This window comes from Oncorhynchus nerka, linkage group LG4, assembly GCF_034236695.1.
Source record: "Oncorhynchus nerka isolate Pitt River linkage group LG4, Oner_Uvic_2.0, whole genome shotgun sequence".
NCBI classification, from domain to species: Eukaryota; Metazoa; Chordata; class Actinopteri; order Salmoniformes; family Salmonidae; genus Oncorhynchus; species Oncorhynchus nerka.
Window position 1 is genome coordinate 99,401,080 of NC_088399.1, and position 17,500 is coordinate 99,418,579.

Here is a 17,500-nt window from a genome sequence, read left to right on the forward strand (position 1 = left end):
CCAGGTGTGTCTGCATGGAAAGAGTTTCCTCCATGAATGGGGAAGTGGTGAATTTATCCTGGGAGACACCGGGTCCAGGTGTGTCTGCTTGGAGAGAGACTCCTCCATGAATGGGGAAGTGGTGTGTTTATCCTGGGAGACACCGGGCCCAGGTGTGTCTGCATGGAGAGAGTCTCCTCCATGAATGGGGAAGTGGTGTATTTATCCTGGGAGACACCGGGCCCAGGTGTTCCCCATGTAGCTGACGACCCTCCCAACTCCGCCCACCGGCATCCTAATAACCCTCCCAACTCCGCCCACCGGCATCCTAATAACCCTCCCAACTCCGCCCACCGGCATCCTAATAACCCTCCCAACTCCGACCACCGGCATCCTAATAACCCTCCCAACTCCGCCCACCGGCATCCTAATAAGAAAACAAGAACAAAGAGAGAATACGGCAGACAGAGTGGGAGGGTCGTCACAGTGTGTGTATGTGTGTGTGTGTGTGTGTGTGTGTGTGTGTGTGTGTGTTTATAAGCTTACTTGTTTGTAATGCAACACAGCATACTAAAAACAAAAAGCACAGATTAAACCACTGACCGAGAAAGCATTCAGGGTGACAGGACTTCTCGGTTTCAGGAAGGCAGTAGTAGTGATGCACTGTAATACATCTGTTTGTTAACTTGTGTGTGAATGTTCAGAGTGATTACGTTTCTCATCCCTCAGCTTCTTACCGAAACAGGGTGTCGGTTTGTTGTTATTTCAACTGCAAATATCTCTCTAATGTTAAACGTTGAGTCGACTTTACTAACGACATTTTCTCCATCCTTTTTCCCTCTCCCTTCCCCCTCCCCTCCCTCTCCCCCCCTCTCTCCCACCCCTCTCTCCCCTCTCTCCCCTCTCTCCCCCTCTCCCCACCCTCCCCCCTCCCCCTCTCCTCCCCCTCCCCCTCTCCCTCCCCTCTCCCCCTCTCCCCCTCTCCCTTCCCCTCCCCCTCTCCCCACCCTCTCCCTTCCCCTCTCCCCTCTCTTCCCCTCTCTCCCCACCCTCTCTCCCCCCTCTCCCCCTCTCCCTCCCCCCCCCTCCCCACCCCAACAGCTCAGAACTGCAGTTATACTCTCCAGAACCCCAACGGTACGATAGAGAGCCCTGGCTACCCGTACGGTTACCCCAACTATGCCAACTGTACGTGGGTGATCCTGGCAGCAGAACACAACAGGATACAGCTGGTGTTCCAAGGTTTCGCTCTAGAGGAAGACTTCGACATGCTGTCTGTCTACGACGGTCCGCCCAGCCCGGGGAACCTTAGGACCAGGTCAGAATGATGAACGTGGATGATTTAGGATAACACTGCTGGGCTTAATATAGACAGGAGTTTTCCTTGGCCAGGTGGATTAATGTCTTCCTTGCATTGAGTTGGCACTAGTATCTGCAATGTGAGTTAATTTAAAAAAGTGATGATATATCATATCTCCCAGTGAGGTCAGTGTTCAGAGTAGGGAACTAGAGATTAGACTGGCGCTTTGGATTAGCACTAATTAACATCAGTCTGTAGTAGCACTAACATCAGTCTGTAGTGGGCAGTAGCACTAACATCAGTCTGTAGTGGGCAGTAGCACTAACATCAGTCTGTAGTGGGCAGTAGCACTAACATCAGTCTGTAGTGGGCAGTAGCACTAACATCAGTCTGTAGTGGGCAGTAGCACTAACATCAGTCTGTAGTGGGCAGTAGCACTAACATCAGTATGTAGTAGCACTAACATCAGTCTGTAGTGGGCAGTAGCACTAACATCAGTCTGTAGTAGCACTAACATCAGTCTGTAGTGGGCAGTAGCACTAACATCAGTCTGTAGTGGGCAGTAGCACTAACATCAGTATGTAGTAGCACTAACATCAGTCTGTAGTGGGCAGTAGCACTAACATCAGTCTGCAGTAACACTAACATCAGTCTGTAGTGGGCAGTAGCACTAACATCAGTCTGTAGTGGGCAGTAGCACTAACATCAGTATGTAGTAGCACTAACATCAGTCTGTAGTGGGCAGTAGCACTAACATCAGTCTGCAGTAGCACTAACATCAGTATGTAGTGGGCAGTAGCACTAACATCTGTCTGTAGTGGGCAGTAGCACTAACATCAGTCTGCAGTAGCACTAACATCAGTATGTAGTGGGCAGTAGCACTAACATCAGTATGTAGTGGGCAGTAGCACTAACATCAGTCTGTAGTGGGCAGTAGCACTAACATCAGTCTGTAGTGGGCAGTAGCACTAACATCAGTCTGTAGTGGGCAGTAGCACTAACATCAGTATGTAGTAGCACTAACATCAGTCTGTAGTGGGCAGTAGCACTAACATCAGTCTGTAGTAGCACTAACATCAGTCTGTAGTGGGCAGTAGCACTAACATCAGTCTGTAGTGGGCAGTAGCACTAACATCAGTATGTAGTAGCACTAACATCAGTCTGTAGTGGGCAGTAGCACTAACATCAGTCTGTAGTAGCACTAACATCAGTCTGTAGTGGGCAGTAGCACTAACATCAGTCTGCAGTAACACTAACATCAGTCTGTAGTGGGCAGTAGCACTAACATCAGTCTGTAGTGGGCAGTAGCACTAACATCAGTATGTAGTAGCACTAACATCAGTCTGTAGTGGGCAGTAGCACTAACATCAGGCAGTAGCACTAACATCAGTCTGTAGTGGGCAGTAGCACTAACATCAGTCTGTAGTGGGCAGTAGCACTAACATCAGTCTGCAGTAGCACTAACATCAGTATGTAGTGGGCAGTAGCACTAACATCAGTATGTAGTGGGCAGTAGCACTAACATCAGTCAGTGGGCAGTAGCACTAACATCAGTCTGTAGTGGGCAGTAGCACTAACATCAGTCTGTAGTGGGGTAGCACTAACATCAGTATGTAGTAGCACTAACATCAGTCTGTAGTGGGCAGTAGCACTAACATCAGCAGTAGCACTAACATCAGTCACAGTAGCACTAACATCAGTCTGTAGTGGGCAGTAGCACTAACATCAGTAGCACTAACATCAGTCTGTAGTGGGCAGTAGCACTAACATCAGTCTGCAGTAGCACTAACATCAGTCTGTAGTGGGCAGTAGCACTAACATCAGTCAGTAGTGGGCAGTAGCACTAACATCAGTATGTAGTAGCACTAACATCAGTCTGTAGTGGGCAGTAGCACTAACATCAGTCTGCAGTAGCACTAACATCAGTATGTAGTGGGCAGTAGCACTAACATCTGTCTGTAGTGGGCAGTAGCACTAACATCAGTCTGCAGTAGCACTAACATCAGTATGTAGTGGGCAGTAGCACTAACATCAGTATGTAGTGGGCAGTAGCACTAACATCAGTCTGTAGTGGGCAGTAGCACTAACATCAGTCTGTAGTGGGCAGTAGCACTAACATCAGTCTGTAGTGGGCAGTAGCACTAACATCAGTATGTAGTAGCACTAACATCAGTCTGTAGTGGGCAGTAGCACTAACATCAGTCTGTAGTAGCACTAACATCAGTCTGTAGTGGGCAGTAGCACTAACATCAGTCTGTAGTGGGCAGTAGCACTAACATCAGTATGTAGTAGCACTAACATCAGTCTGTAGTGGGCAGTAGCACTAACATCAGTCTGTAGTAGCACTAACATCAGTCTGTAGTGGGCAGTAGCACTAACATCAGTCTGCAGTAACACTAACATCAGTCTGTAGTGGGCAGTAGCACTAACATCAGTCTGTAGTGGGCAGTAGCACTAACATCAGTATGTAGTAGCACTAACATCAGTCTGTAGTGGGCAGTAGCACTAACATCAGTCTGCAGTAGCACTAACATCAGTATGTAGTGGGCAGTAGCACTAACATCTGTCTGTAGTGGGCAGTAGCACTAACATCAGTCTGCAGTAGCACTAACATCAGTATGTAGTGGGCAGTAGCACTAACATCAGTATGTAGTGGGCAGTAGCACTAACATCAGTCTGTAGTGGGCAGTAGCACTAACATCAGTCTGTAGTGGGCAGTAGCACTAACATCAGTCTGTAGTGGGCAGTAGCAATAACATCAGTCTGTAGTAGCACTAACATCAGTCTGCAGTAGCACTAACATCAGTATGTAGTGGGCAGTAGCACTAACATCAGTCTGTAGTGGGCAGTAGCACTAACATCAGTCTGTAGTGGGCAGTAGCACTAACATCAGTATGCAGTAGCACTAACATCAGTATGTAGTGGGCAGTAGCACTAAGTGCTATAGAGTACTGCCCCAAACTGTAAAACGGGTCCATTCTGGGTCAGGGAGGGTTTGAAAGCTGGAGGGTCTGTGTTGTTGATTGACAGTACAAATGGACTAGTCAGAATAGGGATTAAATGTTCTGTCTCCACATCCTCTCTCATAGCTACTCAATTGCTGAACACTTCAATTGGGTTGGTGTGGCACGACCTCAGAGGTTTTTTTAGACATATGCTATGTAAGCCTATATAGAGAGAGAGAGAGGCCTCATCTTAAGATAGAACTTCCTTTACCAAAGCCTTTCTAGCTGTTGGCAGGCGTGATATTGTACTGGCTGGTCTTTAAACGCACACAGGAATGCAGTACACACATTAGAGGCTCTGTGGTCACCAAACGTAGATAGAGAGGAGGTTTTTATCTTTCATTTTTTCTCTTTGTTTCTGATCCCCCCTCTGTGGCATGCCAGTCTCTTTCTCTTTCTCTCTCTCTCTCTCTCTCTCTCTGTCTCTCTCTCTCTCTTTCTCCCAGGTCTCTCTCGCTCTCTCTCTTTTCTCTCTCTCTCCCAGGTCTCTCTATCTCTCTCGCTCTCTCTCTCTTTCTCATCTCTCTCTCTCTCTCTCTGTCTCTCTCTCTCTCTCTCTCCCAGGTCTCTCTCTCGCTCTCTCTCTTTCTCTCTCTCCCTCATCTCTCTCTCTCTCTCTCTCCCTCTCCCTCGTCTCTCTCGCCTATCTCTCACTCTCTCTCTCTTGCTCTCTATCTCGCTCCCTTGCTCTTTCTCTCTCTCCCTCTCCCTCATCTCTCTCGCCTATCTCTCACTCTCTCTCTCTCTTGCTCTCTATCTCGCTCCCTTGCTCTTTCTCTCTCTCTCTCCCTCTCCCTCGTCTCCCTCATCTCTCTCTCTCTCTCTCTCCCTCTCCCTCGTCTCCCTCATCTCTCTCTCTCTCTCCCTCATCTCTCCCTCGTCTCCCTCATCTCTCTCTCTCTCCCTCATCTCTCCCTCGTCTCCCTCATCTCTCTCTCTCTCTCTCTCTCTCCCTCATCTCTCCCTCATCTCTCCCTCGTCTCCCTCATCTCTCCCTCGTCTCCCTCATCTCTCCCTCGTCTCCCTCATCTCTCTCTCTCTCCCCCTCATCTCTCCCTCGTCTCCCTCATCTCTCCCTCGTCTCCCTCATCTCTCCCTCGTCTCCCTCATCTCTCTCTCTCTCCCTCATCTCTCCCTCGTCTCCCTCATCTCTCCCTCGTCTCCCTCATCTCTCCCTCGTCTCCCTCATCTCTCCCTCGTCTCCCTCATCTCTCTCTCGCTCTCTCTTCTCTTTTTTCTGTATCAATTCACTATGATTTAATGACAATGAAGCCAAACAAGAGCGACAACAATAACAATAGTAGATTTAATATTAAATGTAATGAAAATATACCGTATATATTGTGATGGGGGAACAAAATCAAAACAGTTACATATCAATATTTTTTTAGGACAATATTATATACATTTTAAAAATGTTTTTCCTTCTTTAGTTAGCGTCCCAAAGCACTAGCCGGCTGTACCTGCGCCAAAACGGCGGTCGTTTCCTTCCCTTCTTTAGGTAGCGTCCCAAAGCACTAGCCGGCTGTACCTGCGCCAAAACTGTGGTCGTTTCCTTCCCTTCTTTAGGTAGCGTCTCAAAGCACTAGCCGGCTGTACCTGCGCCAAAACTGCGGTCGTTTCCTTCCCTTCTTTGGGTAGAGTCCCAAAGCACTATCCGGCTGTACCTGCGCCAAAACTGCAGTCGTTTCCATCCTTGTTCTCCATGTTGTCAGCTCTTTTATTTCCCTCATCAAAACAAATGTTCTCATGTTCTCTCTGCAACAGACAGACAAAAGTTTGGGGTCACTTAGAAATGTCCTTGTTTTTTTAAAAGAAAAGCTCATTTTTTTTGTCCATCAAAATAGCATAAAATTGATCAGAAATACATTGTTAATGTTGTAAATTAGTATTGTAACTGGAAAAGGCAGATTTTTTTTTATGGAATGGAATGGAATATCTACATAGGCTTATAGAGGCCCATTATCAGCAACCATCACTCCTGTGTTCCAATGGAATATCTACATAGGCTTATAGAGGCCCATTATCAGCAACCATCACTCCTGTGTTCCAATGGAATATCTACATAGGCTTATAGAGGCCCATTATCAGCAACCATCACTCCTGTGTTCCAATGGAATATCTACATAGGCTTATAGAGGCCCATTATCAGCAACCATCACTCCTGTGTTCCAATAGCACGTTGTGTTAGCTAATCCAAGTTTATCATTTTAAAAGGCTCATTGATCATTAGAAAACCCTTTTACAATTGTGTTAGCACAGCTGAAAACTGTTAAAGAAGCAATAAAACTGGCCTTCTTTAGACTAGTTGAGTATCTGGAGCATCAGCATTTGTGGGTTCTATTACAGGCTCAAAACGACTAGAAACAAAGACATTTCTTCTGAAGCTCGTCAGTCTATTCTTGTTCTGAAAAATGAAGGCTATTCCATGTGAGAAATTGCCAAGTGAAGAGGCGACTCCGGGATGCTGGCCTTCTAGGCAGAGTTGCAAAGTAAAAGCCACATCTCAGACTGGCCAATAAAAATACAAGTTTAAGATGGGCAAAAAGAACACAGACACTGGACAGAGGAGCGCTGCCTAGAAGGCCAAACATCTAGCGTTTGGAACATCACATCGCAATGAAATCCGGATATTGATATGCCAATACATATAGAATTGTTAGAATAGCATCGTTAGAATAGCATCACACATTGGTTAGAATAGCATCGTTAGAATAGCATCATTAGAATAGCATCATTAGAATAGCATCGTTAGAATAGCATCGTTAGAATAGCATCGTTAGAATAGCATCATACATTCGTTAGAATAGCATCGTTAGAATAGCATCATACATTCGTTAGAATAGCATCGTTAGAATAGCATCATACATTCGTTAGAATAGCATCGTTAGAATAGCATCGTTAGAATAGCATCATACATTCGTTAGAATAGCATCGTTAGAATAGCATCGTTAGAATAGCATCATACATTCGTTAGAATAGCATCGTTAGAATAGCATCGTTAGAATAGCATCGTTAGAATAGCATCATACATTCGTTAGAATAGCATCGTTAGAATAGCATCGTTAGAATAGCATCATTAGAATAGCATCGTTAGAATAGCATCATACATTCGTTAGAATAGCATCGTTAGAATAGCATCGTTAGAATAGCATCGTTAGAATAGCATCGTTAGAATAGCATCGTTAGAATAGCATCATTAGAATAGCATCGTTAGAATAGCATCGTTAGAATAGCATCGTTAGAATAGCATCATACATTCGTTAGAATAGCATCGTTAGAATAGCATCATACATTCGTTAGAATAGCATCGTTAGAATAGCATCATACATTCGTTAGAATAGCATCGTTAGAATAGCATCGCGTTAGAATAGCATCGTTAGAATAGCATCGTTAGAATAGCATCGTTAGAATAGCATCGTTAGAATAGCATCATACATTCGTTAGAATAGCATCACACATCATATTGGCACCTAAGAATCGTGATAATATCATGAGGTCCATTGCCTAGTGCCTTCAGATAGTATTTTAGGCCCGTTCATTTTTTTCAGTTTTGTTACATTTACAGCCTTATTCAAACATAGATTATTATTTTTTAAATGTCCTCATCAATTCACACAGAATACCTCCTAATGACAAAGTGAAAACGTTTTTATTTTTTTATTTTATTTACATAAGTATTCAGACTATTTGCTATGAGACTTGAAATTGAGATCAGGTGCATCCTGTTTCCGTTGATCATCCTTGAGATGTTTCTACAACTTGATTCGAGTCCACTTGGTGGTAAATTAAATTGATTGGACATGATTTGGAAAGGCACACACCTGTCTATATAAGGTCCCACAGTTACCAGTGCATGTCAGAGCAAAAACACAATCACGAGGTTGAAGTAATTGTCCGTAGAGCGCCGACAGGATCGTGTCGAGGCGCAGATGTGGGGAAGGGTACCAAAAAATTTCTGCAGCATTGAAGGTCCCCAAGAACACAGTGGCCTCCATCATTCTTAATATGGAAGAAGTTTGGAACCACCAAGACTCTTCCTGGAGCTGGCCGCTCGGCCAAACTGAGTAATTGGAGGTGAACAAGTACACGATGGTCACTCTAACAGAGCTCAAGAGTTCTTCTGTGGAGTTGGGAGAACCTTCCAGAAGGAAAACCATCAACACAATACACACCACTCTACAGGAACATAGTGTTCAACACTCACAACAACTTGACACCATTCCCTCCCTGTCTCCCCTCTCCTCCCCTCTCCTCCCCTTTCCTCTTGTCTCATATCCTGCTCTGACTCCCTCCCCCACTGTAGAGTGGTGTGTGTTGTGTTGAACACTAAGCTCCCGTAGACTGGTGTGTATCGTGTTGAACACTAAGCTCCCGTAGACTGGTGTGTATCGTGTTGAACACTAAGCTCCCGTAGACTGGTGTGTGTTGTGTTGAACACTAAGCTCCGGTAGACTGGTGTGTATCGTGTTGAACACAAAGCTCCCGTAGACTGGTGTGTATCGTGTTGAACCCTAAGCTCCTGTAGAGTGGTGTGTATCGGTGTTGAACACTAAGCTCCCGTAGACTGGTGTGTGTCGTGTTGAACACTAATCTCCCATAGATTTGAACACTACGCTCCCGTAGAGTTGAACACTAAGCTCCCGTAGAGTTGAACACTAAGCTCCCGTAGAGTGGTGTGTATCGTTTTGAACACTAAGCTCCCGTAGACTGGTGTGTGTCGTGTTGAACACTAAGCTCCCATAGAGTTGAACACTAATCTCCCGTAGAGTTGAACACTAAGCTCCCGTAGACTGGTGTGTGTTGTGTTGAACACTAAGCTCCCGTAGAGTTGAACACTAAGCTCCTGTAGAGTTGAACACTAAGCTCCTGTAGAGTTGAACACTAAGCTCCTGTAGAGTGGTGTGTATCGTGTTGAACACTAAGTTCCCGTTGACTGGTGTGCGTTGTGTTCAACACTAAGCTCCCGTAAACTGGTGTGTGTCGTGTTGAACACTAAGCTCCCATAGAGTTGAACACTAAGCTCCCGTAGAGTTGAACACTAAGCTCCCGTAGAGTGGTGTGCATTTTGTTGAACACTAAGCTCCCGTAGACTGGTGTGTATCGTGTTGAACACTAAGCTCCCGTAGACTGGTGTGTATCGTGTTGAACATTAAGCTCCCGTAGACTGGTGTGTATCGTGTTGAACACTAAGCTCCCGTAGACTGGTGTGTATCGTGTTGAACATTAAGCTCCCGTAGACTGGTGTGTGTTGTATTGAACACTAAGCTCCGGTAGACTGGTGTGTGTCGTGTTGAACACTAAGCTCCCATAGAGTTGAACACTAAGCTCCTGTAGAGTTGAACACTAAGCTCCCATAGAGTGGTGTGTATCGTGTTGAACACTAAGCTCCTGTAGACTGGTGTGTGTCGTGTTGAACACTAAGCTCCCGTAGACTGGTGTGTATCGTGTTGAACCCTAAGCTCCTGTTGAGTGGTGTGTATCGTGTTGAACACTAAGCTCCCGTAGACTGGTGTGTGTCGTGTTGAACACTAATCTCCCATAGAGTTGAACACTAAGCTCCCGTAGAGTTGAACACTAAGCTCCCGTAGAGTTGAACACTAAGCTCCCGTAGACTGGTATGTGTTGTGTTGAACACTAAGCTCCCGTAGAGTTGAACACTAAGCTCCTGTAGAGTTGAACACTAAGCTCCTGTAGAGTTGAACACTAAGCTCCTGTAGAGTGGTGTGTGTCGTGTTGAACACTAAGCTCCTGTAGACTGGTGTGTGTCGTGTTGAACACTAAGCTCCTGTAGACTGGTGTGTGTTGTGTTGAACACTAAGCTCCTGTAGACTGGTGTGTGTCGTGTTGAACACTAAGCTCCTGTAGAGTGGTGTGTGTTGTGTTGAACACTAAGCTCCCGTAGAGTGGTGTGTGTTGTGTTGAACACTAAGCTCCCGTAGAGTGGTGTGTGTCGTGTTGAACACTAAGCTCCCGTAGAGTGGTGTGTGTCGTGTTGAACACTAAGCTCCCGTAGAGTGGTGTGTGTCGTGTTGAACACTAAGCTCCTGTAGAGTTCTCTCTGTGCCTCTCAAAGAAGACAATTTATAAAGTGAGAAGAACAACTCATGCTTATCAGTCAGTGTTCTGCATGAAGAACATGTATAAGCAGGTCTCTCTTTCTCTGTCTCTCTCTTTGTGTGTCCCTATCTCTTTATCTCTCTGTCTCTCTCTTTGTGTGTCTCTCTCTCTCTCTCTCTCTCTCTCTCTCTCTCTCTCTCTCTCTCTGTCTCTGTCTCTGTCTATCTCTCTCTCTGTCTCTGTCTCTGTCTCTGTCTGTCTGTCTCTCTCTTTGTGTGTCCCTATCTCTTTATCTCTCTGTCTCTCTCTCTCTCTCTTTGTGTGTGTCTCTCTCTCTCTCTCTCTCTCTCTTTATCTCTCTGTCTCTCTCTTTGTGTGTCCCTATCTCTTTATCTCTCTGTCTCTCTCTTTGTGTGTCTCTCTCTCTCTCTCTCTCTCTCTCTCTCTCTCTCTCTCTCTCTCTCTCTCTGTCTCTGTCTCTGTCTATCTCTCTCTCTGTCTCTGTCTCTGTCTCTGTCTGTCTGTCTCTCTCTTTGTGTGTCCCTATCTCTTTATCTCTCTGTCTCTCTCTCTCTCTTTGTGTGTGTCTCTCTCTCTCTCTCTCTCTCTCTCTCTCTCTCTCTCTCTCTGTGTATCTCTCTCTGTCTATCTCTCTCTGTCTCTGTCTCTGTCTCTGTCTCTCTCTCTCTCTCTCTCTCTCTCTCTCTCTCTCTCTCTCTCTCTGTCTCTGTCTCTGTCTCTCTCTCTCTCTCTCTCTCTCTCTGTCTCTGTCTCTGTCTATCTCTCTCTCTGTCTCTGTCTCTGTCTCTGTCTGTCTGTCTCTCTCTCACTCTGTCTCCCTTTGTTGAGCTGCACTCTCCTTCCATCAAAGCAGCACACAGGTTCAATGCATCACTGTCTTTACTCCCTTCTCCCTCTGCTTTCCATTCACAGATTCATACTACCTCTCTACTGGCTTAATCAATGATCTCTCTTTTCTCTTACTTCCTGTCCTTTGATTTCTACCACATCATCCCTCCCTCTGACATCTTGTACTCTCTCTTGACTATCTAAAGATTTCAATCATTAATTATTTTCCATTAGCTCTCTCTGTCTACTTCGGGAAAAAAAGGTTAAATCTAGAAACTTTCGGGAGTCCGAAGGAGAACCCTTTGATTAACCATTTCATAGAATTATTTATAAACGAGGTGGTTCGAGCCCTGAATGCTGATTGGATGCCATGGTATATCAGACCAAATATCACTATTATCAAAAATATTTTTACTGCAATAAGGCACCTCTGGGGTTTGTGGTATATGACCAATATACCACGGCTAAGGGCTGTGTCCGCTTTGCATCTTGCCTAAGAGCAGCCCTTAGCCGTGGTACCCCCCCTCCCCTCTCCACTTCCTTGTTCCCTCCCCTCTCCACTTCCTTGTTCCCTCCCCTGTCCACTTCCTTGTTCCCTCCCCTCTCCACTTCCTTGTTCCCTCCCCTGTCCACTTCCTTGTTCCCTCCCCTGTCCACTTCCTTGTTCCCTCCCCTCTCCACTTCCTTGTTCCCTCCCCTGTCCACTTCCTTGTTCCCTCCCCTGTCCACTTCCTTGTTCCCTCCCCTGTCCACTTCCTTGTTCCCTCCCCTGTCCACTTCCTTGTTCCCTCCCTGTCCACTTCCTTGTTCCCTCCCCTGTCCACTTCCTTGTTCCCTCCCCTGCCCACTTCCTTGTTCCCTCCCCTGTCCAGTTCCTTGTTCCCTCCCCTGTCCAGTTCCTTGTTTCATCCGGTGTCCACTTCCTTGTTCCCTCCCCTCTCCACTTCATTGTTCCCTCCCCTGTCCACTTCCTTGTTCCCTCCCCTCTCCACTTCCTTGTTCCCTCCCCTGTCCACTTCCCCTTGTTCCCTCCCCTGCCCACTTCCTTGTTCCCTCCCCTGTCCACTTCCTTGTTCCCTCCCCTGTCCACTTCCTTGTTCCCTCCCCTGTCCAGTTCCTTGTTCCATCCGGTGTCCACTTCCTTGTTCCCTCCCCTGTCCACTTCCTTGTTCCCTCCCCTGTCCAGTTCCTTGTTTCATCCGGTGTCCACTTCCTTGTTCCCTCCCCTTTCCAGTTCCTTGTTCCCTCCCCTGTCCACTTCCTTGTTCCCTCCCTCTCCACTTCCTTGTTCCCTCCCATGTCCACTTCCTTGTTCCCTCCCCTGTCCAGTTCCTTGTTCCCTGTTCCCCTGTCCACTTCCTTGTTCCCTCCTTCCCCTCCCCCCCCGTCCAGTTCCTTGTTCCCTCCCCTCTCCACTTCCTTGTTCCCTCCCATGTCCAGTTCCTTGTTCCCTCCCCTGTCCACTTCCTTGTTCCCTCCCCTCTCCACTTCCTTGTTCCCTCCCATGTCCACTTCCTTGTTCCCTCCCCTGTCCAGTTCCTTGTTCCCTCCCCTGTCCACTTCCTTGTTCCCTCCCCCGTCCAGTTCCTTGTTCCCTCCCCTCTCCACTTCCTTGTTCCCTCCCATGTCCAGTTCCTTGTTCCCTCCCCTGTCCACTTCCTTGTTCCCTCCCCTGTCCACTTCCTTGGTCCCTCCCCTTTACAGTTCCTTGTTCCATTCGGTGTCCACTTCCTTGTTCCCTCCCCTCTCCACTTCCTTGTTCGCTCCCCTGTCCACTTCCTTGTTCCCTCCCCTTTCCAGTTCCTTGTTCCCTCCCCTTTCCAGTTCCTTGTTCCCTCCCCTGTCCAGTTCCTTGTTCCCTCCCCTGTCCACTTCCTTGTTCCCTCCCTGTCCACTTCCTTGTTCCCTCCCATGTCCACTTCCTCGTTCCCTCCCCTTTCCAGTTCCTTGTTCCCTCCCCTTTCCAGTTCCTTGTTCCCTCCCCTGTCCACTTCCTTGTTCCCTCCCCTGTCCAGTTCCTTGTTCCCTCCCCTTTCCAGTTCCTTGTTCACTCCCCTTTCCAGTTCCTTGTTCCCTCCCCTTTCCAGTTCCTTGTTCCCTCCCTGTCCACTTCCTTGTTCCCTCCCTTGTCCAGTTCCTTGTTCCCTCCCCTGTCCACTTCCTTGTTCCTTCCCCTGTTCACTTCCTTGTTCCATCCGGTGTCCACTTCCTTGTTCCCTCCCCTGTCCACTTCCTTGTTCCCTCCCCTGTCCACTTCCTTGTTCCCTCCGCTGTCCAGTTCCTTGTTCCCTCCCCTGTCCACTTCCTTGTTCCCCCCTCTGTCCAGTTTCTTGTTCCCTCCCCTCTCCACTTCCTTGTTCCCTCCCCTGTCCACTTCCTTGTTCCCTCCCCTCTCCACTTCCTTGTTCCCTCCCCTGTCCAGTTCCTCGTTCCCTACCCTGTCCAGTTCCTTGTTCCTTCCCCTGCCCAGTTCCTTGTTCCCTCCCGTGTCCACTTCCTTGTTCCCTCCCGTGTCCACTTCCTTGTTCCCTCCCTGTCCACTTTCTTGTTCCCTCCCCTGTCCAGTTCCTTGTTCCATCCGGTGTCCACTTCCTTGTTCCCTCCCCTCTCCACTTCCTTGTTCCCTCCCCTGTCCACTTCCTTGTTCCCTCCCCTGTCCACTTCCTTGTTCCCTCCCCTGTCCACTTCCTTGTTCCCTCCCCTGCCCACTTCCTTGTTCCCTCCCCTGTCCACTTCCTTGTTCCCTCCCCTTTCCAGTTCCTTGTTCCATCCGGTGTCCACTTCCTTGTTCCCTCCCTGTCCACTTCCTTGTTCCTTCCCCTGTCCAGTTCCTTGTTCCCTCCCCTTTCCAGTTCCTTGTTCCCTCCCTGTCCAGTTCCTTGTTCCCTCCCCTTTCCAGTTCCTTGTTCCCTCCCTGTCCAGTTCCTTGTTCCCTCCCCTTTCCAGTTCCTTGTTCCCTCCCTGTCCAGTTCCTTGTTCCCTCCCCTTTCCAGTTCCTTGTTCCCTCCACTTTCCACTTCCTTGTTCCCTCCCTGTCCACTTCCTTGTTCCATCCGGTGTCCACTTCCTTGTTCCCTCCCCTGTCCACTTCCTTGTTCCCTCCCCTGTCCACTTCCTTGTTCCCTCCCCTGTCCACTTCCTTGTTCCCTCCCCTGTCCACTTCCTTGTTCCCTCCCCTGTCCAGTTCCTTGTTAATACATTAATTTACAGTAAAGGAACTGTGTCAGTATGAGTCAGAGAGGCTACGCCCCAAATAAAAAACCTATTCCCTATGTAAAGTGGAAGAACAGAATTTCCATTAGCCGGTAATAGTCTAGGAGAAGAAAAAAATCCCATTGCGAAATAATGTTTTTTATTTTTCCTTTTCATTGATGTAGATACATTTGACTGGTCATGCTTATCGGTCGATAAGTTAAATTGCATAATTGAGTGTAATTAAATTGGCGTGTGTGTACAGCATATTCGTTATGTATCTTATTTGTCACACGTGTCCAGCGTACAGAGACTTGCTAATGCATCTCAAACAGGAAACAACGGCAACGGAAGGAGGACTTCATCAGCGGTCAAACATCACTTTGCAGCTGGAAGCATTTTGAAAACATAAACTTAATGCCTGAAAAACACGTCTCATAATGTGTATTACAATTAATAGAACAGGCTTGGAACCTCTAACACTGGTAAATAGAATGAATAGAACCTCTAACCCTGGTAAATAGAATGAATAGAACCTCTAACCCTGGTAAATAGAATGAATAGAACCTCTAACCCTGGTAAATAGAATGAATAGAACCTCTAACCCTGGTAAATAGAATGAATAGAACCTCTAACCCTGGTAAATAGAATGAATAGAACCTCTAACCCTGGTAAATAGAATGAATAGAACCTCTAACCCTGGTATTATGACTGGTAAATAGAATGAATAGAACCTCTAACCCTGGTAAATAGAATGAATAGAACCTCTAACCCTGGTAAATAGAATGAATAGAACCTCTAACCCTGGTAAATAGAATGAATATAACCTCTAACCCTGGTAAATAGAATGAATAGAACCTCTAACCCTGGTATTATGACTGGTAAATAGAATGAATAGAACCTCTAACCCTGGTAAATAGAATGAATAGAACCTCTAACCCTGGCAAATAGAATGAATATAACCTCTAACCCTGGTAATATGACTGGTAAATAGAATGAATAGAACCTCTAACCCTGGTATTATGACTGGTAAATAGAATGAATGGCACCTCTAACCCTGGTATTATGACTGGTAAATAGAATGAATAGAACCTCTAACCCTGGCAAATAGAATGAATGGAACCTCTAACCCTGGTAATATGACTGGTAAATAGAATGAATAGAACCTCTAACCCTGGTATTATGACTGGTAAATAGAATGAATGGCACCTCTAACCCTGGTATTATGACTGGTAAATAGAATGAATAGAACCTCTAACCCTGGTAAATATAATGAATAGAACCTCTAACCCTGGTAAATAGAATGAATAGAACCTCTAACCATGGTAAATAGAATGAATAGAACCTCTAACCCTGGCAAATAGAATGAATGGAACCTCTAACCCTGGTAATATGACTGGTAAATAGAATGAATAGAACCTCTAACCCTGGCAAATAGAATGAATGGAACCTCTAACCCTGGTAATATGACTGGTAAATAGAATGAATAGAACCTCTAACCCTGGTATTATGACTGGTAAATAGAATGAATAGAACCTCTAACCCTGGTAAATAGAATGAATAGAACCTCTAACACTGGTAAATAGAATGAATAGAACCTCTAACACTGGTAAATAGAATGAATAGAACCTCTAACCCTGGTAAATAGAATGAATAGAACCTCTAACCCTGGTAAATAGAATGAATAGAACCTCTAACCCTGGTAAATAGAATGAATAGAACATCTAACACTGGTAAATAGAATGAATAGAACCTCTAACCCTGGTAAATATAATGAATGGAACCTCTAACCCTGGTATTATGACTGGTAAATAGAATGAATAGAACCTATAATCCTGGTAAATAGAATGAATATAACCTCTAACCCTGGTAAATAGAATGAATAGAACCTCTAACCCTGGTAAATAGAATGAATGGAACCTCTAACCCTGGTAAATATAATGAATAGAACCTGTAACCCTGGTAATATGACTGGTAAATAGAATGAATAGAACCTCTAACCCTGGTAAATAGAATGAATAGAACCTCTAACCCTGGTATTATGACTGGTAAATAGAATGAATAGAACCTCTAACCCTGGTAAATAGAATGAATAGAACCTCTAACCCTGGTAATATGACTGGTAAATAGAATGAATAGAACCTCCTACCCTGGTATTATGACTGGTAAATAGAATGAATAGAACCTCTAACCCTGGTATTATGACTGGTAAATATAATGAATAGAACCTCTAACCCTGGTATTATGACTGGTAAATAGAATGAATAGAACCTCTAACCCTGGTAATATGACTGGTAAATATAATGAATAGAACCTCTAACCCTGGTATTATGACTGTTAAATAGAATGAATAGAACCTCTAACCCTGGTAATATGACTGGTAAATAGAATGAATAGAACCTCTAACCCTGGTAAATAGAATGAATAGAACCTATAACCCTGGTAAATAGAATGAATAGAACCTCTAACCCTGGTATTATGACTGGTAAATAGAATGAATAGAACCTCTAACCCTGGTATTATGACTGGTAAATAGAATGAATAGAACCTCTAACCCTGGTATTATGACTGGTAAATTGAATGAATAGAACCTCTAACCCTGGTAAATAGAATGAATAGAACCTCTAACACTGGTAAATAGAATGAATAGAACCTCTAACACTGGTAAATAGAATGAATAGAACCTCTAACCCTGGTAAATAGAATGAATAGAACCTCTAACCCTGGTAAATAGAATGAATAGAACCTCTAACCCTGGTAAATAGAATGAATAGAACCTATAACCCTGGTAAATAGAATGAATAGAACCTCTAACCCTGGTATTATGACTGGTAAATATAATGAATAGAACCTCTAACCCTGGTATTATGACTGGTAAATAGAATGAATAGAACCTCTAACCCTGGTAAATAGAATGAATAGAACCTCTAACCCTGGTATTATGACTGGTAAATAGAATGAATAGAACCTCTAACCCTGGTAATATGACTGGTAAATAGAATGAATAGAACCTCTAACCCTGGTAATATGACTGGTAAATAGAATGAATAGAACCTCTAACCCTGGTAAATAGAATGAATAGAACCTATAACCCTGGTAAATAGAATGAATAGAA

The 17,500-nt window shown here is 45.4% G+C and overlaps 1 protein-coding gene across 1 annotated transcript in view; it reads left to right on the forward strand.

Annotated features, from left to right (window-relative positions):
* LOC115127591 (CUB and sushi domain-containing protein 2-like) overlaps positions 1-17,500 on the forward strand; it is a 967,797-nt gene that overhangs the window by 79,237 nt on the left and 871,060 nt on the right. Inside the window, 1 exon segment of the mRNA XM_065018162.1 lies at positions 1,081-1,297. Coding sequence (XP_064874234.1) covers positions 1,081-1,297 — 217 coding nt within the window.